The sequence below is a fragment of the Equus przewalskii genome, chromosome 9 (genome assembly GCF_037783145.1).
Source record: "Equus przewalskii isolate Varuska chromosome 9, EquPr2, whole genome shotgun sequence".
Classification (NCBI taxonomy): domain Eukaryota; kingdom Metazoa; phylum Chordata; class Mammalia; order Perissodactyla; family Equidae; genus Equus; species Equus przewalskii.
Window position 1 is genome coordinate 49,658,608 of NC_091839.1, and position 25,711 is coordinate 49,684,318.

Below are 25,711 nucleotides of genomic sequence, written 5' to 3' on the forward strand. Positions count from 1 at the left end.
TGTCTGTACGTGAGGCGTGGACAAACGCGGAGTTGCCAAGCATATGAAGAATGGAAGTTTCAACTTTCAGAAAACTTTTCCTTCCTCAAGACCGTTTATGACATGGAGACAGATGCACATTTAGAAACTTGTAAAATGTATATATAGATGGTAACTGATATAGATCTATATGGGATTTTTTAAATTCAGGAGACAATATGCTCCTACATAATTAAAGATGTTAATTTCTGTCCTTTTTTTAAAGGTAAATGTTTATTGTGCCTCTCACAAGAACTGGCAACTTGGAAATGCATTTTGCATGCTTCTTATGAACGCATCTCCAAGTCTGCAGTTCTTGGAGCCTTAAGGAGGTTTTCATTAAAGCAGCCAGCTGCGTCTTTGTGTGGATTGGCTGTTTAAAGCTGCCGCTAGGAAGTGGGAGCCTCAGTTTTGACATTCTGTAGGCCCTTAGCAAAAATGTTCCATTCAAATGTGAGGGAGCGCTCCACCAAATCAAACAGCTTCTGGGGGCTAGCAGGAGAGCGGAAAGCAGGGGAATGAATGACCCGGGACAAGGCAGAAGGAGGAGAGGAGAAAGAGAAGGGACTCAAACAATCCTCCAGGTAGTACACTAAAAGGGAAACACCATAGGCAGTTTTACCCAAGTTTCAACCAGTTGCCACCTCCTAAGAAAATGTCCTTTGTTTCCTGATTTCTATTACCATAGGACTATCTAAATAAGAAATAAATTAAGACCTATCAAATGAATACCATCTCGCCTCTATTTTAACAACTGTGTCCTTTTGGCAATGAATAGGAGTGATTATGGTGGTTTTTCTGCCAAGTCCTGATATATAGAAATAAATAAATGATATTTTATATACAGTGTGAGTGTGTTTACTAGATGAAACCATTAATAAATTATAGTTGAAGTTAGAGTGCTTGGGTTGGTATCATTACTGTTACCCAGGTGAAGACTTTGGGGGCCTTGAGTCAAGATGCTGGGGGACTACGGAGACCCAGGCCCGGCTCACTCTTTCGAGAAGTGTGAGAGTGTGGGGATAAATATAGGTCTTGGGGGTTTAGCTATTGAGTTATTTCCTCTCCTTGCAGAGCACCGGGCAGCAGGGTGTCCGCACCGCTTCTTCACACCCGTCCAGGTCAGGATACTAACTGAGTAGAGCCCTTCCTCGGGACGTAGGAGAAGGGGATGGGCTGGCGCCCTTGTCAGGATCTCCTCTCAGGGTGCCTGGAGCCTGCCCTCGCGGAAGGGGCCCCAGGGACCAAGCAACCCGCCCCCGAGGCAGCGAGGCCCGCACGAACCGCCTGCTCAGCCATTGTCCTAGCGAGTGATCTCGGGGAGCTGTGCTGGAGTGAGGGAGATATCAAGACACCTTGTCAGTTCAAAGCATTTTAGGGTCGTTTGAAATCCTCTCCACGTCAACGTAAGCAGTCTCTGTATTTGAACAGCTGCTTTGAACAGTGAAAGGGAATGAGCTGAATCAAAACCTGGAGATGTCTCCTCGAGACACCGTCAACCTGCTTTTATGCGGGTGGAGAAAGACAGGCAGACAGGCGGACTCTGCCATGGTGGGGTCAGCCGCAAAGAAAGGCGCCCTCGACAGGGGGAGGAGGAGAGGGAAGACGAAGAGGTCCCCATCTGGAGCTAAAACCTCCGAGGTTCCAGGAGCCCCAGGGAGGCGCCGCGCCGGGAGGCAGACAGGAAGCCGAGGCTACTCAGGACCCGGCGTTCGCGCCAGCCGGGCCTCTGGCGACAGGCGGGGAAGCAGGGGTGGCGCGGGAGGAGGTGGTACCCAGAACCACTGTGCGCGCCCAGCCCTGCCCGCCCGGTGATTGGCCCTACTCCGGGGGTGGGGGTGGGGTGAGGAGGCGAGGCCCAGGGATATTGCTTTGTGTACCCCGGGGGGGTTATTGGGTGATTAATCCAGTAGAACTACCCGCGTTTACCCTGCTGAGAGCGTTTCCGCTCGCTCGCCAGCCAGCGGTATGAGGCGGGGTGAGGGGTGGACTGGGGACCCAGGACTTCAACGTGGGATGGATCTCAGAGCAGTAATCGCCAGTGAAGTCCCATTGCAGACAGGAAGTTTTGCTGTACAAGTGCAGCCTATTCTTGCCGACCCCCAGCGCCCTACGTCCGGGGTGAGGGGAGGAGGCAGAAGGAGAGGAAAGTGGGGGGACTTTTAAACTGACTCTGAACCTGGCCTCCTTGGTTCCCTCAGTGATGCATCTGGAAAGCTTTTTCTTCCCTCGAGTGTATCACCCCACGGGCTGCAAAGGGCCTTGTCCCTTGAGAAATGTGAAATCAAATCCAGAGAAAAGCAGACACCTGCCCCGGAAGGGGCGGGCGAGGGGGGGCGCGGTGGGGAGTTGGCTGCAGGGAGATGCTGAGTATCCGGACGCGGCGGCGGGATTCTTCCATCTGTGGGAGCTCTGAGTTCTCCGAGGGGTGGGGGACTGGACGGGACGCGGCTGGCGATCGGCCTGTGCGCTCCCAAGGCCCCAGGAGAGCCGCGCGCCCAGCGCGGGGGACTCGAGGCAGCTGTGGGGAGGAGGCGGTCCTGCCCGCCGCCCGGCCCTTTAGTTCTCAGTCCGGGAGCTGCGGACGCCGGCCGCCGAGTCTGCGCGCTCAGAGGCTCGGACTTTTTCATTTTTTCCTAGCGGGGCAAAGTTACGGGATCCCTAGCAGCCCCCAGGCGCGCGTCCGGTGTGGCTCCGCGCTTGCGCTGGGACCGAGCGACGCGCGATGTGTGTCCTCGCCTCGCCGCGCGGGTGCGCGCGTGGGAGATGCAGGTCCGTCCTGCTGGCGGCCTGTGGGCTCGCCCCTCCCTTAACCATTTCTCTCTCTCCCACATACACGCTCATAAACACAGGGCACGTGGAAATTCTCAGCCAAAGCGCCTTGCCCGGGCGGGTGCTCAACGTGGTGATTTATAAACAGCTCAGCCACTCCCCAAAGAGCTCCGCTCCTCGTTAGTCATGATGAATTTTCTGGCCCGCTCCACTTTACTGTCTAGATTAAGATGCTTGGAGTCCCCAAAGAGCTCCCCTTGAGCGTTGATTTGGTTTCCCTCACAAACCCACGACCGCCCGCAGGTCCAGCGCTAAGGCTACACCGCACGGGGCCAAGGGTGAGAGGTGGGGATGCGATTCACGTTCCCTGAGGTCTTTTTTCTCTTCCCGGCAGCAACTTTTGTTTCGCTTCTTGGTATCGACGCTGTGCACTTGGCCCGCTCCAGCCAGCCGGGGTGCGCCCGAGTGTCTCCTACTCGGCTCGCGGGCTCCGAAACCGGCGGCAGGCACCTGCTCATTGCGGTTTGGGCACTGACGGTGCGCCGCGCTAGCGCTCTCAGAGCGGCGCCGCCAGGGCACCGTCCCGCAATCCTGCTCTGGAGTTCGTGGCTGAAGCGAGGCAGGGAGCTTCGCTAGCGAGCTCCTGAGAGCTGAGTTAGACCAACCCCGTCCGCTGGCGCTCGCCGAAGTTACCGATTAGGAAGGCTCCCCTAGAATCAGCCCATTTTCCTTCACATACTCTTCCTCCTTTTCGAAGCAGCTAACGGAAAAAGTTGCATCGAGAAAAGCGCCAGAAGCGCGGGGAAGCGCGCACGCAGCCCCAGCCACTGGGCTTCCCGGAGCGGCCCTTGGTGCCTCCACCCACCCGGAGGCCCAGCAGCCCTTGCTGGAACTCCTGCAGCCTCGCACAAGGCAAAGGTCGGCCCGCGCAGGCTCCTAGTCTTCTAAACCAAAAACTGTGTGCGCGCCCCAGTGTGTGAATCTCACAGAGACTTTTAGAGTTTTGTTTTGTTTTCAGTCCAGACCGCGGCGCGGTCAGGGCAGGCAACTCTGCGTCTTAACAGGAGTCTCTCACAAGCCGATGCGCGGGCTGAGACTGCCTCTCGTGGGGTCCTGTCGCCCAGGGGCTGGGAGGCAACTGGGCCTAGAACCTAAAAGGAAGAGAGCCTGCGCTAGCGGGGGAGAGGAGGGGACGAAGAGGACCTTTATTCGGGGCAAAAGCGTCGCACACCCTGGAGCAAGAAGCACAAGGGCATTGAAATTCTAACCGTGGGGGAAAAGGAGACTTCAAAAGGGGACAAGTCTGGCTTCTGGCTCTAGGTTTAAGAGATGTGTGTGTGTGTGTGTCCCCCAAGGTGAAAAAAAATCGGGCTCCCACTGGCTCGGTGCGACTCAGCCTTTCTCTTCCTCCCTCCTTCTTCACCCCCTCCCCCAGCCCTACGGGGAAGAGGTGGACCGACGACCCACCCCCTTCACCCCCCGCCACCCAAGTCTTCCAAGTGGCTGTGGTCGCAAAAGCGTCGGGGCCACCCCCCACCCCTCCCGGGTTTGTTTGCACGGGAGACAGATGGGGGGCGGGGCCCATCTGAGAGGGGCGGAGGAGGCCGGGGGCGGGGGAAAAGGGGAGGTGAGAACTAAGAGAATCTGAATCGGGTGGCGAGGGGGGACCGGAGGAGGGCTAAAAGGACTCCGTGTCCGGGGGGAGGAGGAGGGGGCAGCTCTGCGCCAATCAGTGGCGCCGGCCTGGGAGGTTGCTAGTGGTATCCACGTAAATCAAAGGGCGCGGAGCCAATGGGAGGGGGCGGAGGGGGCGGGGCCCAGGCGCGTGCCGCTGCGAGCCGGCGCTGCCAAGAGAGCGGGAGAGAGCTGGAGAGAGCAGGGAGAGGGGGGAGCGCGGAGCTAGTCAGAGAGTGAGCGAGAGCAAGAAGGAGGGAGAGGAGGAGAAAGAGAGCGAGGGCGGGCGGGCGGGCGGGCGGGAGGCGGCGGCGGCGGCAGCAGCAGTAATAGCAGGAGCAGCAACAGAAGGCGTCGGAGCGGGCGTCGGAGCTGCCCGCTGGGGGAGAGAGAGAGGAGAGAGAAAGAGAGCGAGCGGGGAGAGGAGCCCGAGGCGAAAAAGTAACTGTCAAATGCGCGGCTCCTTTAACCGGAGCGCTCAGTCCGGCTCTGAGAGTCATGGCGACCGCAGCGTCTAACCACTACAGCCTGCTCACCTCCAGCGCCTCCATCGTGCACGCCGAGCCGCCGGGCGGCATGCAGCAGGGCGCGGGTGGCTACCGCGAGGCGCAGAGCCTGGTGCAGGGCGACTACGGCGCTCTGCAGAGCAACGGGCACCCGCTCAGCCACGCTCACCAGTGGATCACCGCGCTGTCCCACGGCGGCGGCGGCGGGGGTGGTGGCGGCGGCGGCGGGGGCGGGGGAGGCGGCGGGGGCGGCGGCGACGGCTCCCCGTGGTCCACCAGCCCGTTGGGCCAGCCGGACATCAAGCCCTCCGTGGTGGTACAGCAGGGCGGCCGCGGCGACGAGCTGCACGGGCCAGGCGCCCTGCAGCAGCAGCACCAGCAGCAGCAACAGCAGCAGCAGCAGCAGCAACAGCAGCAGCAACAGCAGCAGCAACAGCAGCGGCCGCCGCATCTGGTGCACCACGCCGCCAACCACCACCCGGGGCCCGGGGCATGGCGGAGCGCGGCGGCTGCAGCGCACCTCCCGCCCTCCATGGGAGCGTCCAACGGCGGCTTGCTCTACTCGCAGCCCAGCTTCACGGTGAACGGCATGCTGGGCGCCGGCGGGCAGCCGGCCGGGCTGCACCACCACGGCCTGCGGGACGCGCACGACGAACCGCACCACGCGGACCACCACCCGCACCCGCACTCGCATCCACACCCGCAGCCGCCGCCGCCGCCGCCCCCGCAAGGCCCGCCGGGCCACCCCGGCGCGCACCACGACCCGCACTCGGACGAGGACACGCCGACCTCGGATGACCTGGAGCAGTTCGCCAAGCAGTTCAAGCAGCGGCGGATCAAACTGGGATTTACCCAAGCGGACGTGGGGCTGGCTCTGGGCACCCTGTACGGCAACGTGTTCTCGCAGACCACCATCTGCAGGTTTGAGGCCCTGCAGCTGAGCTTCAAGAACATGTGCAAGCTGAAGCCTTTGTTGAACAAGTGGTTGGAGGAGGCGGACTCGTCCTCGGGCAGCCCCACGAGCATAGACAAGATCGCGGCGCAGGGGCGCAAGAGGAAAAAGAGGACCTCCATCGAGGTGAGCGTCAAGGGGGCTCTGGAGAGCCATTTCCTCAAATGCCCCAAGCCCTCGGCCCAGGAGATCACTTCCCTCGCGGACAGCTTACAGCTGGAGAAGGAGGTGGTGAGAGTTTGGTTTTGTAACAGGAGACAGAAAGAGAAAAGGATGACCCCTCCCGGAGGGACTCTGCCGGGCGCCGAGGATGTGTACGGGGGGAGTAGGGACACGCCACCTCACCACGGGGTGCAGACGCCCGTCCAGTGAACTCGAGCAGGGGGAGGGGCAGAGCGCGGGGCTCCCCCTCCCCTTCGGTCCACGGCCCTTTCCCGGCCCCCTTGTTCCCTCTCTAACTTCTGATTGTTCTTTTATTTTTAATTATTATTTCCCCGTCCCTTACAAAGAAAAAAATTAAGGAAAGCAACTAAGGCACTGGACTATCCTTTAAACGGTAGCAGGTGTAATGATATGTTTTGACCTTTACAGGCTAGTAACCAGGCAATGAAGTGGATTGTCTCACAGAGAGCGTGAGGAGAGAGTGTGTGATAGAGAGAGAAAGAGAGATGGCAAGCACTGAGTTAAATACCTGGCAAAACTAAACAAATTACCAAAAAGAAAGAAAAAGTCCACCAAACCTTGATAAACACCAAACACAGCTTCCTGATGCTCCGAGTTGGCACTTGCTGCTGTGTTTGTTTAATGTGGACCCCCATCAGGAAAAAGGAAAAAATACACACGTTCCTTGATGTAGGCAAAATTTAACCACGTCAGTTTGCACTGCAAGAAAATCGAAGTTTACAGGAACAAATTCGTGAACGTATTTTTCTTTCTCCCACCGTTCATTTTGAAATTGCCGGGGTTTGTTTTGTTTTATTCAGCGGAGAGAGTTGAAGCCAGCTCTTGGCCACTCTCCATTTCTAACGTTCTTGTGTTGTCCCTTGTTCTTCTTGCTGTTTGTGAACTTTGGTTACCTTCAGATCCCCCCCCCCTCCTTTACATGGGTGTAACGTTTATTTGCCCCTTTTACCAAAGCAAAACGATTGGCTTCAAACAAAATAAATAATTCTCTGCTTTCAGGAAATGTGCATGGTCCACCCGCTTTATCCAAGGCAAGAATCCAGTACGGAGTACAAAAAGGAGAGTGAAGCATTGGTTTTTGTTACCGGCCACAAAGTAAACTTCATTTTCAGGCAGTGTTTCTGGGGGAGGTGTGAAGGGGAGAAAAAGAAAAATCGATAGTGAGTGACTGATTGCTTCATTTCATCAGGCGGGCCCATTGTGAGAGAGCTCAGAGGAAATGTGGAGGTTAAATATATTTCCAGAGTTGTCCAACAGAAAGAAAGTGGCACTTCGGAGAGAACTAGGGAAATATACATCTTCAGACACCCCTATATAGTTCTCTGCCTTCAGTTTTAATAACTTAATTATGAGGAATTATTTGTGCTGACAACAGCAGTTAAACTTTGTTCCTCTAATAGCTTTTTTTTTTTCAACATAAAGAAAATAATCTGGGAACTTAATGGTGTATGCAAAGACTGTGTTTCTTAGCACACAAATACGCACATGCATACAGAGAATATCTCCACTCTACACTGGTTTTGTCTTCACTAGCTCATTTGTTTATCAAATCGTATTTAAGGTCCCACACCCTCTTCTCCTGTAATTTATTGCAGAAAATACTGGTTTGACTTGGACAGCTTTTCCCCCCTCTTTCAGTAAGGAAGCCAAATGCAGTGGGAAAAAATGCTATTTTCAATCCTTCCTTTTGTTAATAGTTTTGCTAATAGTTTTAAGTGTGTCTTTTTACCTTATCTTGATGGAAAATGGTTAACTCCCATAACAAAAGACTCGACCGAGAGAGTAGGTGAAAAAACTTGTAACTGTATTGAAAAGAAATACCATTAAGCTGTGATCAGTTAAAATATTAAAAAGTAATCAGCACAAACGGGCGCTAAAAGGGAAAACACTTTTTATTAATCTTAAAAGTTTAGGGCTTTTTTTCTGGTTAGGTATTAGGCAAATTTTTATTTTAAAAGATTAAATTCTCAATGCCATAAAATTATGGTTCCGAATCAGATTAGCATTGCACTCAGTAGTTAAGGTTTTAGGAAATATGCTTTATATTGTCTTTTCAAACACCTGTGATTGTTTCATTTTCAATGTTTTTGCAAGATAAATGATGACTTATAATGGGCATATTTATTTGCCTGTATTTCATTTCCCCCAATGAATGTCACAAGGAGATGGGCATGGAGCTGCTTTCGGTGCATCACGCTGCTTCTTCCTGAGGTATGGGGACTGGCCTTTAGTGGAGCAATCCAGAGCAGGGCAAATAGCCAATGGTGGAGGAAATGAATTTTCAGATTCTTATTACCGAGTGGGTAAGGTCAGAAGCTGGAGTTCAGGGGATGTGTCTAAAGCTTCTCTAACTCTCATAGGTTTACTAAGTTACCACTGAACCTTACCACTATGTATATATGTTTAATATCTGTCTTTTGAAATGCAGAAATAGTTTAAATGTTTCTTTGTCTATTTTTCTTTTTTTTTAATGCTACCCAGGGAAATATTTTCATATCATTTTTAAGTGGCCTGCCTCAATGTATATTTATTTCTTTTAAAGCAAAAAGGTTCTGGAAACTGTTTTTCTGTAGCTTTAAGTGAGTAGGTGAGCAAAATCTATATGGGATGTAATTTTTTTGTTCAGTCTCTTTAAAAATACTTTGTTTTGGTACATTTGGTTGTGCTTGTGGGGAAAATAAAAACGCAGAGATCCTTATATATTTATGTTAAAGTAATATTTTATTATCTACATAAAACAGAAATGCACAATACCTTCATAGTTTGTTCTAATTATTGAAATATCTTTATTTTATTTTTAAAGATAGTGCCAAGTTTTAAGGGGGGGAAAAGCCCTAGACCTTATACTGACTGAGTGGAGTTCTGTGTGAAACACTTCCCTTCCTTTATACTTCATAAAGTTTTGGAATAAATTTTATGCATATACTGCCAGGTTTCATGTTTATAACTTTCAGGGTCTTTTTTTTTTTTTTAAGAGAGGCTACTGTTCTGATTCACTTTTCTTGCAAAAGCTATCAGTCCCAAACCTTTCAGTCTCCACGCCTGTAGCAGTGAATTGAAATGACCATTGGGTTTGAGCTTCAATTTGTTTGTCATTTCATGGTCTGACAAAGAGACGTTTGTCCCCTTTAAATTTATGCAGACATCCCTGTATCTTCTTTCCAGGTTAGCTTTACCTTCTCTGGTTGCGCTTTTTTGGAAGGCATCAATGGAACAAGACGGACTTTAATCTCTACCCACATGTCCTCACATAATGTGGGATCTACAGAAGAGCAAGGCTTAGTTAAGAGGACTATTCTTTTTAATAAAAATTAACAAATATCTTTCAACAAAGAATAACTGACAATAGGCAATATGTGTGTTTACCAAGTGATTAGAGATAGGCCCTATATATTATTCCTGTTAGGTTTACAGAAAAAGATGGATTTTGCCATGGTTTATTCAACAGTGTCTATTTCTCTTCAGGCAAGTAAACAGGCTCTAAAACAAGGAAAGAAAAAAAGAAAAGAATGTATGGGAGAGACTCAAGACCGTGATGCCAATAACAGACCGTTTCAGATAGTTTTAGATGGAACATTACACTTACAAAATCAGTTTTAAGGTTAGTGAGAAATCCAAGCAGTATTGGGTTAGTTTACAAGTTTCCTGGTGTATTTAAAGTCCTCCTTGGAACGCTGGTTTAAGTATAAATGTCCATTTTGAGAGGTAGTTTCTGGGCTTATTATATCTGATCATCTTTTCTAACTCCTAGTCAATATTACACAGGTCCCAAACAGATTCAGCCAAATGATCTTATCAATAGTCTGAAGGAGAAGTGACAGAAAGAAGAAGTGTTCTGTGACCACAGATACGCTGATGGGTAAAATGTTTAAGCTGGATATAGATTTGAGTTCTGGGTCAATATCCTCCTCCATTGTAGGCAGAAAACAAGCAGCATCTGCCCTCTGCAGGGCATTTTAGTGGACCTTGAGAAGGCATTTTTTGTTCTTACCCACAGGGGCTACTGACTAGAAACCATCACGTGTTAAACGGACACGCCATGGTTTTGACCCATGCTTGCCATTCAGATTCTAAAGCTACTTGGGCAGTTTTGATGCTGGTTTGGGGAATCAGTACATGCTAAGGGGAAAAAGCTCCATCACTGCCACTGGAAGAAATTTCTGGGGCAGTCATCCCTAAGATGTTGGCTAGCCACAACGACAAACCTTTCTTTTCCCTAAAGACAACAATGCGGAATACGGCCATGCTGAAAGAGCTCCTGTGTTTCCTCAAAATATGTCACTTTTAAAGTTTATAATGTAGGATGGGAGAGAAAGGATCATGTGGGAGAGTTATATGAGGGTCAGATGGAGGGGATGGCCACAAATATTGTTCTTGGCACTTCTCAACATCCTCGGTTCCCACGAAGTTACCTCCTATATATTTCCGATGTAGCAACAAAGGCACTCTGCCTCTTCTCCTCGTGCTCCTACCAGTGGAAACCATATACTGGTTGGACAAATTTTCTGGTGAAATGGCTTTAATAAAGGCACTCATCTTTCTAGCTTCTTATTTCTCCAAAAGCAACTAATAAAGAGATGCAATAGCAACAATGGGGGGGAAATGGCATGTGAGTGCATTGGTACCTGCGCCTGTTTGTCTATACGCTGCATTCATTTGCCTTGCTACAGAAGCAGGTTGGGTAGTGCTGGATGAGAGAAGTTCTCTTTTTATCACTGGTCTCTGTGATTTGTCTTTGTTGATTTTTCCATCAGTTTATAGAACTCTGTTCTAGATTCCATTGCAGTCCTAGACAGGTTAAAGAATGAGGTAAAGAATGGAGCTTGTACAGAAAAAGAAAGAGGGATGGTGAGGTGAGGGTCAAAGGTAAAGATGTTTCTTGGGGTCTGCTTGTATATTTCAGTGAGGCAAACAGGACAGTGTTTATTTAAAATGAAAGGAAAAAATGAATCTTGAAGTACTATGAATGGATCTTGACAATATAACTAAATGAGATGTACAGCTAAATTTTATACATTTTCCCTATTTAGGAAAGTTTACTTTTTCAAGGATACACAATCTCTTAACAGGGGGCAGCTAGTGGCAGGAGAGACCCATGGATCCTGGTACATATTCCCACCACTTGATTCAGAGTGAGAAATAATACAAAAGTGGCAGAGGTTTGCCACTCAGCTAGCAAACCATGGAATAAACTTGCGCACCTCTGTAGGACTTGGGCTAGAGTTATTTCAATGCCCCCTATCTAGAGATGGGTATGGGAGCACCAGAAAATGGCTTTTTAGTTTTCTTTAAGGCTTTGCTAGATTATGGAGATAAAGAAACAACCAGAATATTTCACATTGTTCACATTGTATTTGGTGGGAAGCTAGGAAATTTGTTTCCTCCTTTTTTTTTCCTAAGAAAAAAAGTTCATTAACTTTATCCTGTAGTACTTTCCCATTACCTAAATAAGAACTCTGCTTGGCTTGGCTGTTAGAGATTTTAGAAACAATATCAGACTCCATCGAAACAACCCTGGCCTCCCTTATTGTTCCTAGAATTCTGGTTGTTGATTACATTAAGATGTATTTCTTTTTTAAAAAAAAATGTCTGAAATGTTATTTAATACACCAGTAAAAGTGCATCTATATCTTAAGTTTATTCCTTCCACGTCTTTCTGAGTTTTTATAGCTCTTTGTCTGGGGTTGGGGGGAAACTTCCATAGGCGGTTCGCGCGTGAAGAGTCTGAGTCTGGAGTGGTCTGTAGCTGGCGGCAAACAGCTCTCTGCTCTCAGATTGGGGAGCTGTCATCCAGAAAAAAGAGGGAAATAAATGCCCCACAAAGATTCACTTGTCACTAATTTTAGAAAGACAGGGGAGCATTAGGACCCCATCGGAGCAATATGGAGGGGATTTTGATTGTTATAAATTGTATACGATTAACTCTCGGTGTGCAGAACGGCGGCGATAGGAAACCTCGCTGTGGAATCAATTTGAATCTGCGTCCTTTTTCATTTGGGGCATATATTTTTCCTCCCACTAGTGTTTCCTCTGGGTTTGTTGTTTAAAAAGGAAAAAAAAAAAAGCCACACACGCACAAATGTAGCCAAAGTTTGGCAGGAGAGTGGGAAAAAGAAAAGTTTCTTGCGGGTTTGTAACACAAATTAGCCATTGTAAATCAGCGGGCTTTAAGGTTCCAGGCAAATCCTTGCAGAAGTGTTGGGAGTTCTTTCTCTCCTCATGTTAAGAAATCTCATTCCGTCAGAGGAATTTTTCTGTTCCACAGCACATGATTCTGGAAAGAATGACTTGACATTAATAACTTCTGTTTCTTTGCTCCCCTAACAAAATATTCCTTCCAAGTTGTTACAGCGCCTGGGCCAGGCGGGCGAGGGGGCCGCGACCAGCATCTGCTCTGAGCCCGGGCGCAAGGGAGGCGCCCCCGCCTCGCCGTGCGCCCCTCACCTTGGGGTAGCGAGGGCCGCTGGAAGAAAGGCCCAGCCACCCCGCTTGTCGGCGCAGGGACCGGAGACAAGCGAGAGGAGCCGGGCATTCCCTGTCCTCCAGTCCGGGCCTTCTCTCCGGGATGCTGAAGAGCCCCGGAGTGTTTGCCAGGAATGGGGATTCTCTGCGCCGCCGGGCTGAGACGCCTGAACCCTGATGGGGAGGGTCGACAGCCCAGACGTCGAGGGCCATTCCATCACTCTTCCTTTTCAGGGAGAGCTTGGAGGTGGGGGAGGGGGGCAGCCCGTCGACTAGGGGTGGGTTCTCCCACCCGGGGCACCAGCCGAGGTGGCGAGGAGGAGGAGGGCAGATGCCTTAGGTACGGCGGCCGCCCCTGGGAAAGTTGGTTTCAGTCGCGGCGAGTTGGCGGGGCCTCTGTAGGGGCGCGCGTGGCAGGGACAGAGATGCGATGGGGCGCAGAGGTGACTGAGGGTCAGTGGTCCAGGGGTGGGTGAATCTCCTAGCTTTCTGCCTGCGCGGTTTTTCTGCTTGACTCTGCAAAGTTGGGCCCAGGACATTGCTTTTTGCATGGGAGAGGCAATCGTGGGAAAAGGTGGCCCAAGAGAAGAGGGTAGAGAAGGCAACTGCAGGAAAATCAGGGAGGAAAAAGCGATCAGGTGCCTGTGAAGTACAGTAATTTGGCCTTTTCCTGCTTGTTGGGGGCGGGGGGGGGCGGTGAGGGCGTGGGGGAGGGTCAATGAGTGGAGCAAGGGAGCCGAGGCTGGCAAGGAAGTTCTGAAGCGTGCTCCCTTCAGCTCCCACCCATCAAACTTCTGGCTGCTCCTGACCTCAGCTCCCTGCCTCCAGTGGAGAGGAACCTACCCTCCAAGCGCTGAAGCCTGGAGGAAAACGAGCCTCTAAACCCCGGAAACCGACCACTCCCTGCTGGGCCTCAAGTCGCTCTTCTGTCTACACAGGAGGAAAGTCAATTCCCCAGCGCAGGGAATCTGGGGGCTCCTCTGGGCGCCCCATCATCCCAAGTCAGAGCTGAGGACAATGAGCAGGGAGGGGCCGCCCCAAGACCCGAGGCCTGGGGTTCTCTTCCGGGGGCTGGGCCCTCGCAGCAGGAGCGGACGCCCCTCTTAGCCCTCCAAGGGCCCTCGGAGGAGTCTCCTGGTGGGAGGAAATCACTAAATTCTGAAAATCCTCGTAGATGGGCGCTGGGAGTTCTAACAAGGCCTTTCGCCTCCGGAGTAGGAGGTGAGGCCCGGCGGGGGAGAGGGGCTCCTGGGGCCTGGGGTGCGCGGCGGGGCCCCTGAGGCTGGAAGCCGGCTGAGGAGGAGTGGGAAGGCGGCCAGGGCAGAGGCAGGGCTCTGGCGGGGCGCAGATCGGTGCTGGCGCCCAGCCGGCCTCCGCCCGGCGCGCCGGGCCTCCTGCTCGCTCCCGCCGCGCCCGCTCGCGGCCACTCACCGGGCCCTGCGGCCAGCCCGGGCGGGGACGCACGCAAACAAGGATGCTTCTATTTACTCGCCTCTGCCTGTGGATTTCTAAGACATTCAGCAGGCACAATCATTAAACTAATTTGTATTTGATTGTTTGGGCGGACGGAGGGTAGTTTTATTGCGCTAAGCATTCAAGCAGGCACGCATCGCTGATTACCAGTATACATTAAATAAAGTTGTTTGTACACATTGTCTTACCACATATAGGCAGAGGCTTATTATTCTAATTACTCTAATTAGTGCATTGAAATGTTTTCTACTTGATTTGAGGAGACAGTGATTAGTTCTATTACTTCTTTTAACTCGTATTTTATGGAAAACTGTTGGTGCATGTTCAAATTACTTTATTTGCCCCTGGAATATAACGTTGACCCAAACGCAGTGAACTGCACGGCCCTTGTGGGGCTCCAACTTTGATGTGGGCCTCGGCTTGGAAGAGGCGTCAGTTATTTATTATCCCCCCCGCCCCCCCTGCACTGCCGCGGCTCCCAGAACAGGTCCCACCGCCCCCTGCCGCATCCTGAGCCCCAGATGCGCGCCCCACGCTGGCCGAGTCCGAGCAGACGCGGATCCGAAACTCGCTCGGACGCCGCGTCGCTGGCCTGCTGCCCGCTGGTTCCCTGGGTGCGATTACTTTTAAAAGACGCCCTAAAGCATATTTTCCGTGAATCTGTTTCTTGAGCTTTAATGTTACTATTAATTGATAAGATCAGCTCATCAAACATACTATTTCGATAGGGAATTGTAATTAAAACCTTAATCCTGTTTGAGACTCTTTTCCTTTAAATTCCTTTTTCTTATGGAAGGGGTGCAAAGTTCACTATAAAAAGTATTATAACAGGGAGATTAATTCGTTATCTAAATAACAATCTTTGCTATTGATCCAACGTACTTTCCGCTACCTTTTGTGTTGGTCGGGGAGGCCCTTAAAAAGGAGAATATGACAAAGCAGAAGATTTGGACCGAGCCCCGCAGACTCGGATCGACTTGGCAAAGCGAGGGGGTCCGCGGCCCTCCCCGCTGAACCACAATCCGAAGAAGCTCCCGAGATGGGTCCTGGCGGGCTCCAGCGATGCCTGGGGGATGCGCCGCGCCAGAGCCGCAGGCCTGGGAGCCGGGCCTCCTCCGCGCTCCTCTCCCCTGGCAAAAGGAGATCTGCTCAGTTTCTAGGTAAATATTCCACCGGTTCTGCTTTTACTGTTAATATTTAAACTCGGATTATCCCGTCTCTAAATGTGCGTTCCTAACCTTTGCCGGTGGCTGGGATGTAATAAACCCTGGCGGGGCCGGGGCGCTCAGCCTCCCCTGGTCGCGGCCGCCGCCTCCAGCCTCCCGCCTCCCGCCCCCACCCCGCCCCGCCGGCCCCCGCCCCTCGCCGCCCGCAGCCAAAGCCGCCCCGGAATGAAATCAGCGCCTCCCGGCAGCTGACGGCTGAGCATCCAGGACGCTCACAGGCTGGGGGGGGGGGGGGCGCTTTACCCCGGCTGAGAAGTCCTCGGGGGCTGCAGATGGAGTTGGGCAACCCCGGGGCGCCCAGGAGGAGAAAGAGCCCTGCGTCCTGGAGGTAGCAGACCCCACAGTGGGGTGGGAGGCGGGGAGCTTGGGCGGGGCAGCTGGTGTGTTTGTGGACAGCAGATTCTCTCCAAACCTGAGTCCCCTCCTCGAACGCCCCCTTTAAAAGAGGTCGTGGCCTCAGTTTGAGAAGACGCCCAAGAATTTCTGAAGAGAAGAAGAGCGTCTGTGCTCCTTGGTCAGTTCGGTGGTCCGAGATTTTCTTCTTTTCTAAGAGCTCGCCCCCTCCCCCAACCTCCTTCTTCCCTTCTAACAAAGTCTTCTTCCTCCACGCACAGACTTGTTATGTAACAAAGTCTCCCAGGCGAGTTTAAGTGGAGAAAAAAGGACACCCCAGCCCCACCCCCTCCTTTCCTTTCCCTTCCCTCCTTCCTCCCCCCTCTCTTCCCCCAGTGCATCTGTTCTCCAGGACTTCTGTCCTTGCACCCAAGACGGCTGCAGGCCTTAGCCGAGTAGAACTTTGGCGCCCCACAGTGGCATCGGCTCGGAATGACTCTTGATTTTACAGCCTCCTAATGTGTTCAAATGTTTTGTTTCAGTTCCAATTCTCCTTTCCCCTCCCCTTCCTCTCCCTCGTCACCCTGCATTCTTTCCCTCCACTCCTCCTGGCCAAATCTTTATGAAGGTGACTCTATGCATACGACTCATGCAAAAGTTTCTAAACATCCATTTCTAAGTAGTTCCTGAGTAGGGATTTGAAAAGCTTCCTCTGGGAAGGCCATATATTCTATACCAGAAAAGTTCCCCAAGGTAAGAAGAAAAACATCGCTCCCCCAATTCTTGGTTCCTACATGTTTGGACTGTGGTAGGCAAGTCTTCAGTCTCTCAGAGAAGCCCCAGCTTCTCAGGGCCATCAGGACCCAAATACCAGGTAGGAAGCAATGGTTAATAACAGGTAGGATCCTTCAGCAGGAAAAAGGCAGCCCAGTGAATGCTATTTTAACTAATCCCAGGTTTCACCTGTGACTTCTTCCCATACAGTAGGTTTGTTCATAAGCTTTAAGGTTCAAAGGTGAGTTTCCAGCTGTCACTTGAACAGGGACCTATCCATGGAAGAACTTTCCAGAATGGAGAGAAAACATCCCCCCACTCCTAGATACAACCACCAACGATGTCAATTCAGCACGCGGAGCAGAACTTTGCTCCCTTCAGAGCCCAGTGATTTAGTCCTTCTCCCACACTATAGGCCGTTTCCACCACAACTGGTGATTTTTCCTTCTGCCTTTATCCCAAGTAACATGACAAGAAGGAGGAAGAGGAGAACAAGGCCCACAGGCAGCCCCCAGCAGACCTAACAGAACGGGAAATGGGCCTGCATCAGAACACCTGCATTTGTGCACCAGCTCTGAGCTTATGTGTGAGCAACCTCGAGGAAGTCAGTTGACACCTGCGAATCTCACTTTGTTCACATGCAGAATGTGGATAATCCCACTTCTTTCTTTCCAACAGGATTTAAGTAAGTCCCAGAGGAAACAATGTCTATAAAGTGCAAGGCCAACGTGAAGTGCTGTTGTGGCCAACTTCAGGGGAGGCCTCTGCTGTGACTGTCCAGCAAGATATGTTAATTTAAAAATAATGATGCAGCCTTACGTGTATCAGTGTGGGGAAAGAGAAATGCAGGGACAGCCATCTCAATTGCATTATCCAGGAAAAGCACTAGTGATTCTGATGAGCTTTAAATCAGGGCTGCCACCGCAGGGGATTTTTTTGTATTTAGGATGTTCAAGCCCTGGCTTGTAGCTAAAACCATCATTAGTGCCTCCAGCGCCACACACCAGTAATCACAGCGATTGTAGCTCCAGTGCGATGCCAGGGCTAGCCCAGTGCTCCTGCAAACCACTCCATTCCTTTAACATCTTACCACCGCTTGATGTTTATAGCGTCCTTCTCTGGGTGTCATTTATAGCAGCCTGCACTAGTCAAGAAGGGATACTGGGATCATACTCTTAAAACCAGTCACACACACACACAAAGCAAAGCAGCAGCAGCAACAGCACTAACCACCAGCAGCTTATCTTGTATGGATACAGGCCTCCCACCTGTGGAGAGCTCCAGCGGGCGACGGCCACATCCGGTCCCTGGGCTTGGAAAGACAGTTTGGATCCAAAAGGCGCTCCGCGACATCCCGGAGTCGCCCGGAGGGGCGCTGTGGCGGAAGCCGGTCCCCAACTCTGGGGTCCCCTCCGCCACTCAGAGTTCCCATCCCACTCAGAGCGTCCTTCCACCACCCCAAGGTCCCTTCTGGGGGTCCCTCCGCCACTTTGGCGGAGGAGGAGTGGCCCGGCCGGTCCCTCCCTTTGCCTGCACACGGAGAACCCCCGGGGGCACCCAGCCGGTCAGAGTGGGAGGAGAGGGGCCGGGCGCTCCCCGCCCGTGGCGAAGCCGGGCCCCCAGCGGGCCGGGTGCGGGTGAGGCCGGGTCTCCGCGCAGTCCCCGCGCAGCGACCCGACGGCGCGGGCGGGCCCCGGGCGCCTGCAGAGCAGACAAGGAAGGGTTTCGCCCCGGCCGCTCCGGGGCTGCCTCCTTCTTCTCCTAGTTGGCAAGGCGGGGGCGGCAGCTGCTCCAGGGCCAAGGTTTACAAACACTTTGTCTCCCCAGGAATTCTCAGGGAGGGGGTGGCGAGAGGCGGTTGGGGACCAGAGCCGCCACCCCGAGCGGAGCAGCGGGGCCCCAGCACCGGGACACCCGCGGGACCCGGCAAAGTCGTCTCACGCCGACCAGGAGGTGGCCAGACCGGGAAATGACCAGCGGCCTACGGTCCCCTCCTCTCGGCCCAGCCGCGCTCCAGCGGCTCTCGCCTAGATGTTTCCTCCTGAACCCCGGAGGCCCCCGAGGCTCCCCCATCCCATCGCGCGGGACGGGAGAGCCGCACGGCCCAGGCTGCAGATGGCCCCGACGGCAGGCAGCGCGCCTTGCCGGCGGGAAGGGAAGTAGGAAGACACCAAGACGGTCTCCGAGAGCCCGCCTATCCTGCCTGAGCCGAGCACCTTCATCTGCTGTTGGGAAAAGCCAAACCACTAGCCGAGGTCAGCAGGACTTCTGCCAAATGCGGAGTCCCTGAACCAAGCGGTGTGGGCACTGCCCCCGCAACCAGGCGTCGATAATGCGGATACGTGACACGCGCGCATTCCCGAAAGCACAGATCCAAGTTCAATCCATCAACATTCTTAGTTGGAATAACCCAAGTTGGAAGGGAAAGGTAATTTAGCAATCGTTCTTTTTTTTTTTTTTTTTTGGGGGGGGGTGGGGGTTGAGAGACAGGGAGCTTTGGCCAAAAGAAGAAAGAGGTGGACTGGGCACTCTGGGCAGGAGGCAACTGGCACGCTGTGAGGCAGGGAGGCTGGGCCGGCTGGGCCGGAGAACAGGAGCCGCGCCCGGCGTGAGAAGGCTGCTAAGGGAGCCTGCGTATGGAGTTAATTGGTAGAGGGTCTTGAAGAAGTTTTAATTAGATTCAGAGGCAATTAAGAGCCATTGTAGAGGAGTGATCCGATGAAAATAATGCTTCAGGAAGGAAGAGAGTTGGTGTAGTGCATCGGATAGGTTGGAGAGGATGAAAAGCTCGGAGGTAGAGAGGAGGCTGCGGGAGGAGTGACGCTAAGTGGTCACAGAGGTCTGCAAAAGAGGCGGATGATGGTGCCGGAATGGCTGTAGGGGCTCAAAAGGAGAGAGAAAGAATATCGAGACCATGATTACGTTCTTGCGGAATCAGATGGACAAGGATAGAGAGATGGGAACCAAGGAGAATTGTAGAAATTGTGTTCGGTTTCAGATATGCTAGTTTCACTACTTGTTCTCTCTCTCTCCCCCTCACACACACATACACACACGCGCACACACGCACATGCAGACACACAGAGTATCATGAAGCCATCAGGATGGCAGGTTTGTCAGCAACATTTATCTTATATTGAACCCACCTCCAACGCTGACCCTAGTAAAATCAACGTAATTTCAATTCAGGAAATTTGTATTAAGTATCTACCACGTGCTAGGCCCTTTCCTAAATGATGTGTCTGTAACCGAGCTGGGGAAAATAGGAAGAGAAAAAAGTGAACTTAAATCAGAGGCCACACGTTTTTCTTACACGGTAGGCGCTAACCACGGTGCGGAGAAACCTTTACAGGAGGACCGCAGCCAGGCTTCCAGCAACTTCCCAGAAGGAGGCCTCCTTGAGCCACAACACTTCTTTTTTCACGTATCTTCTACCACATATTTTCATCCAAATCTTTATTTGCTTCTAAGGGAGTTAAAGAAAGGAGTCTATTTTAAAGAAATTTAGACGGACATTAAACTTTCCTTATTTAACGTGTCAAGTCAACTAAAATTATGAAGGGTTAGATTTGGGGATAATATATTTGTTTATATTTACTATTATTTCCCAGTTAAAAGATAGGGATGCTCTACTGGATTACTCTGAGTTAGGAAGAAAGGACGGCCATCTGAATAGAGGCCAGTGGAGCACAAGCATGTCGATATCCTCTTGAATATAGTTTAAAGTAACTGACACTGCCTGGCTTAAAACACAGAGCATGAACGGACTTCCATACCATTTCTCTTCCTCTTTTGTGTGCCACAGATAGTCAACCTACATTGCTTCTATTTTCCACTTCTTATTTAAAATCAAGCTCACCAGAGGACCTTAATTTTCTTTTTCTTGGAAGCATCCTAAGTAATATTCAGAAAAGGACTTTCCACCTGAAAACGTTTGTTAGATATTAATATTTTGGGGATACTGGGGAAAGAATGAGAAACTATTTTCAGCAATATATGTCAGAATAAGATTTAGCCCTAATTTGTTAAGAGGATTAAAGTTTACTGGAGTCCTTTTGCAAGCATCTTTTTCAGATGTTGACATACAACTCCCAGCCCACCCCACCCCCTGCCATGTTTTACAAAATGTACCATATAAGAAACCTTTCAGGTGCAACTAAGTGGCCAGGAGAGGCTTGTGGCTCTGAATGAGAAGATGTATGTGTGTAGTGGAGGAGCTGCCGGATGCTGCCTGCCTGGCTGCTTGTCATTACCATAATTAATTTGGAAAGAAGAAAAAATGGCATTATGGAATGGTACTGCATGTGGGCTGAATTATCAGAATTGTCCGTATAGTGAGGCAACACTTTAGAAACCAATAGAAAAATTATTTCTGGAAGAGTTCCAGGTAGCATAGATTTGAATGATAATTAGAAGATAATTATGAAGTATTAAATTCTCTTTATAATTTTGTAGTATTTAATATAGAAATATCTTTAAAAAAATAACAAATACCTGCATAGCTGCCACACCATTTAAGAAATAAAACATTGCCAATACGTTATTCACCTCTCAGTTAGGGGTCCTCGATGGCCTTCTCCTCGCTTCCCCGCCAGAGGTAACAACCATCCTGAATGTAGTATTTGCCATCCATGAGTTTCTTTCCATTTTTACACAAATATTTTTATTCTTCAGTTTCTTATGTATTAAAACTTTATATAAATTATATAAAACTTTTGAATAAACCACACCATAGGAAAAATGTTAAATATCTCAAATGAAAATAACGGCATTGTGGCTACACTGCTACACTTCTCAGACTTACAGAATGCAATGTATTGGTTCAAAGGCCTGTATGACTCTTTCAACCTAGTTATGTTTTCAAAAACTAAAGCTCTACAGAGCAGAGTAAAAGGCAGAATGGATAGTAATTACAATATTTATGTTTTGCCTTTTCCAACAAGAGCAGAATCTATCTTTTTTACAAATTTATCAGCTTAGCTGTGTATATAAGCCAAAGAAAATAGACTAGCATATGTGTGTACTTATAAATAACTGTATGTCCTAATACATGGCACTTCAGAAATATTTACTTCGCAATGAAAAGCATTATTTTTCATTTTGAGTACTTTTATAAGTATTAAATGGTTCAGGAAGGATTCTATTGAATGCACCAAGAGGATTTGGAAATAAAAAGGTGCACTGGTTTTTCTCCAATTATAAATAACAACAACAGCGTTTCCACAGATGGTCACCACAATAGCCCGCATCCTGCACAGTTTCTGTGATGAGGCTTTGCCACTCCTCTCGTCAACTGGTGGAATTATTCCCCCTACCACCAGTCCTGCTTAAGCTGGGCTGGTCCTTGCTTTGATCAAGAAAATGCGACCATGCAAATGACTCTACATGGGTTGTAAGATGAGCTTCTAGAGACCTTGAAACTTCTATTTTTGCACTCTCAGAACCGCTGAGGGAAGAGGAGAGGTTACCTCAGCCACCAACCTGGCAGAACCCAAGCCCGGCCAATCAGCTAGGTGAATGCAGCCATAAGTGAGCTTGGGCAGGAACAGAAGAATTGCCCAAACAACCCACAGAATCACGGGAAGTAATAAACCATTATTGTTTTAAGCCGTACATTTTGAGGTGGTTACAATGCAGCAACAAGTAACTGAAAGAAAACAATATGAGAATGGGCTCGTGCTATAGGTCTGGCGTATTTGCACTGTAAGGTGAGGCCATAAGAAAACGTTCACAAAAGGAAGTCTTCCTAGTTCTACATCACAGCAAAACTCAACATTTAAAGGTTCTTGGGGTGTCATTCCTGCCCAACTCCCAGTCCTCCGAGGTATGTCAAAAGTGGGTGAAAAATTTTCAACCAACGAGTCCAAATGACACAGTCCTTGTTGCTAAGGGTGTGGGGAACCCTGAACTACTCTGATATCAATACTATTTATAACTGCCACAAGAAGCTTATAATCCAAGTACACAAATACGTATCAATTTCCAGAACAACAGAAGCATGTGAATAGTATGTGTAAGCTGACTCAATTAGAATTCTGAGTTGGAGGAGAATTCAAAGCTAGGAAGGGTAATATAAGAAAATGGTTCAGCAGTGTTTAATAAAATGAGAGATGTGATTTGGCAGGAAGAAACGGGATGGTACTTTACAGAGGGAACAACTGGAAAAGACACAAAGGGAACTTGCCCTTTATGGGAAATGAGTGGGAGAATTATAAGAATATTTTCTTCAAAGTAGTAATATATGACTAGTAGTATATGACTTTCATTTGTAAGTAACCGAAACTAAATCAAACAGATTTAACAAACAACTAAAAAATAAATTTATTGGGTCATGCAACATAAAACTTCTGAAATGACTCGATCCAGGAGGACAAGAGCATCAACAGGACTGAGTCGGGCTCTCTTCCTCTTCTGGCAGGTGAACTCATTCTGGTGACTGGAACTGCTGGCTTGATGATAGGTTAGGTTTGTATCCTGTCCAACAAGGAGCCGCACCTTGAAGAGTTGCACAGGAGGCCCAGAATGAGTCTTATTGCCCATCTTTTTAAACACTCCGTGTCTGGGTGATTGCAGCATGAGTGCATGGGTGAGCGTGCGTGTGTGGACACCTCTGCGTAAGGGGGTTGCAATGCTCTGATTGGCCAGACCTGAGTTCACGTGCCAACTTCTAAAACCAAGGAATTGGCTCCATCCAAACCACATGTCCTGAGAGTCTGAGAGAGGTGTTTCCCCAAAGAAAGGCGGGGTGGTGGTTCAAGAGGAGTCAAAAGATGGCTAAATAGGAAAAAAAAAACTAAAGAAAAATGAAAAGTGTCTACTAGAAGCAGTGCACTTTCAATACAGTAATGCTTTTATTTTAAACATCTGCACGCTAAGACCTAAAAGTAAGGGTATTTGGAAAGCTCTTTTTCTTCTCTATCTTGACTTAGCAACTTAAAGGAAAACGTTATATCAATATTTAAGTGAGTTAGAACAGTGAAGATTATTAGTCTCTTAACCCACAGTTTCCCTATTTTTTCCTGTAGAGGTAATAGACCTTTCTAGGAAACTACGCTTAGAAGATTAAAAGATTTCAGCTAAAAAAATGTACTTATTTGAAATTCCACAACATTCTTAATGAAAAAAATATTATCTGCATAATTACATTAAATGGCTTCTGGAATACATTACCACTAATGATGCTAATAGAGTTAGTCCAGATGCAAACTATAAAAACATCCATTATCTTTTGTCCTTGAAGGAACTTCAAAAATTGCTTTTTTTTCCTTGTAGGAAGCCTACTAATGGTATACTCTAATTTCTTGTATGTTGTTGTGTAAACTGTTCTACAGAGCCTCAATATCTCACAGAAGTTTCTGAAATGATTCTGAAAATATATCCCATAATTTTGTAATTTTTTCTGTGGCCTGATTTCATATTGATTTAATGAATGTAGTAGCCAACGTATTTGAGTCTGATTTTCACATTCCTTCCTAGCTTGTATTCAGCTTACCAATGTTAGGTAGCACCATACACAATAAAAGCATTTTTTACTATTTTGTAAGAAATAAGTTACCATTATTGATAATACATAAAGTTGAAAACAAATTTCATTGAGCATCAGTGTTATGTTAACTTATAGAATTTACAAAATATGTCTGCAGTGATAAAGTGTTTAAATATTCTGGGTCTCAAGTTCATTAAAAAAGTCCTACGAAAATGCTGTTTATTAAAAATAGAGTAGATGTTTGTAAGGTAGGCAAGATCATGGCGATAGTTCAGTCTACACGCTTAAAGCTCAATGAATGACTAGATCTCTCCAATAACGTATGTATAATGCAAACTTCTGCTACCTTTGAGTGATTGTATGACACGGTCATTAGCACAAACAAATGTTTTGAATCTAGTTAATAAAATGTCATTTCCTTGTAAATAATTTTAGGTCACAGACTTTTTTGTCCTTGTTGGGAAGTGTATTAGTCAGGGTTCTCTACAGAAATGGAACCAACAGGATATGTATGTATGCATGTATGTATATATATTTATACAATATTAGGAGGAATTGGCTCATGGGATTATAGAGGCTGGCAAGTCCAAAATCTGCAAGGTAGGCTGACAGGCTGGAGACCTGGGAGAAGCAATGTTCCAGTTTGAGTTCAAAAGCAGTCTGCTGGAGAACTCTCTCTTGCCTGGGAGAGGCCGAGCTTTTTGTTCTAGTCAGGCCTTCAACTGATTGGGTAAGGTCCATCTACGTTAGTTAAGCTTTACTCAAAGCCCACCAATTTAAATATTAATCTCATCCAAATATAGAACACACCCAGAATAATGTTTGAGCAAATATCTGAGCACTCTGTGGCGCCAAGTTGACACATAAAATTAACTATCCTGAGTGCACCCCTTGTCAACTTGGCATCCATACACACCTCTTGAAACCATACTTAATCTCCAAAATAAGAGAATAAGAAGGGCATAATACCACTCAACATGAAACAACTATTCTGCATACAACCAAAACCACACTAATGCTTTCTGCAGAAGAGGATGCAAAGTCCTTAGACGATGATCGCTCGTCTTGATATCCCGTAACTTAAATACTACGACGTAAAGTTAACAATACTTAACTACTCTGATATAAAGTCAATACATCTTATATTACATGATAAGGAGATAAGAGAGAAGACAAAGATATTTGCTGTACAGACACACATAAACATATTCATAACAAAATAAAGAGGAAATACTCATGAGAATTACAGTTCTTATTTCTGAAAGTGTTCACATGGTCATATCCATGACCTCCTCCTTCCACTCCTCATTCCATATTCCCTTTACCTTTAGCAAGCACCTCTGCTGGTCCTGGTTCTTTACCTGGAAGGTGATCCGCCCTTCATTCCCGACAGTTTACTGGCACATAGGGCATTTCTAGTACCTGGTCTGGTAAGTAACAAGCAGGGAAGTCTAGGCCAAGGCAGGGAAAATGTCCAAATAAGTGGACTATTTTAATTTTATTTTAGTAAAAATGTTGTAAACATTGCAACAGCTACTTTTTCTCCTTTAGTTTTCAAAGTGCTTTGGACCTATTGCCTAAATAAGCTCAGTTCTCTTATAGTCAGTTATATTTTTATGGCATAAAAACCTCTATTGATACATATGCTTGTTTTAGAGGGCATGAATCAGAGGATGCTAAGGAATAAATTATCCTTTTAGTTAGTTAGTTTGTTTTTTAATCAAGAAGATTTCTAGTTTTCAGAGGAAATCCAGAATGCTATTACCCACTCATATACCTACCTCATATACGTAGCACATAAAGGTAAGTGCTCAGTTTTATGGGAATGTAAATCTGGTGCCTTTCACCAACA

At 48.7% G+C, this 25,711-nt stretch overlaps 1 protein-coding gene across 1 annotated transcript; it reads left to right on the top strand.

The window, feature by feature from the left end:
* The first annotated feature begins 4,767 nt into the window (after positions 1-4,767).
* On the top strand, positions 4,768-11,745 carry POU3F2 (POU class 3 homeobox 2). The gene has a single exon (XM_008519424.2). It carries the CDS (start codon positions 4,963-4,965, stop codon positions 6,292-6,294), a length of 1,332 nt encoding a protein of 443 aa, XP_008517646.2. The 5' UTR covers positions 4,768-4,962; the 3' UTR covers positions 6,295-11,745.
* Positions 11,746-25,711: the final 13,966 nt, after the last annotated feature.

Bases quoted from the DNA above. Each gene is read 5' to 3' on its own strand.
- POU3F2 (XM_008519424.2), top strand. From the start codon at position 4,963: ATGGCGACCGCAGCGTCTAACCACTACAGCCTGCTCACCTCCAGCGCC.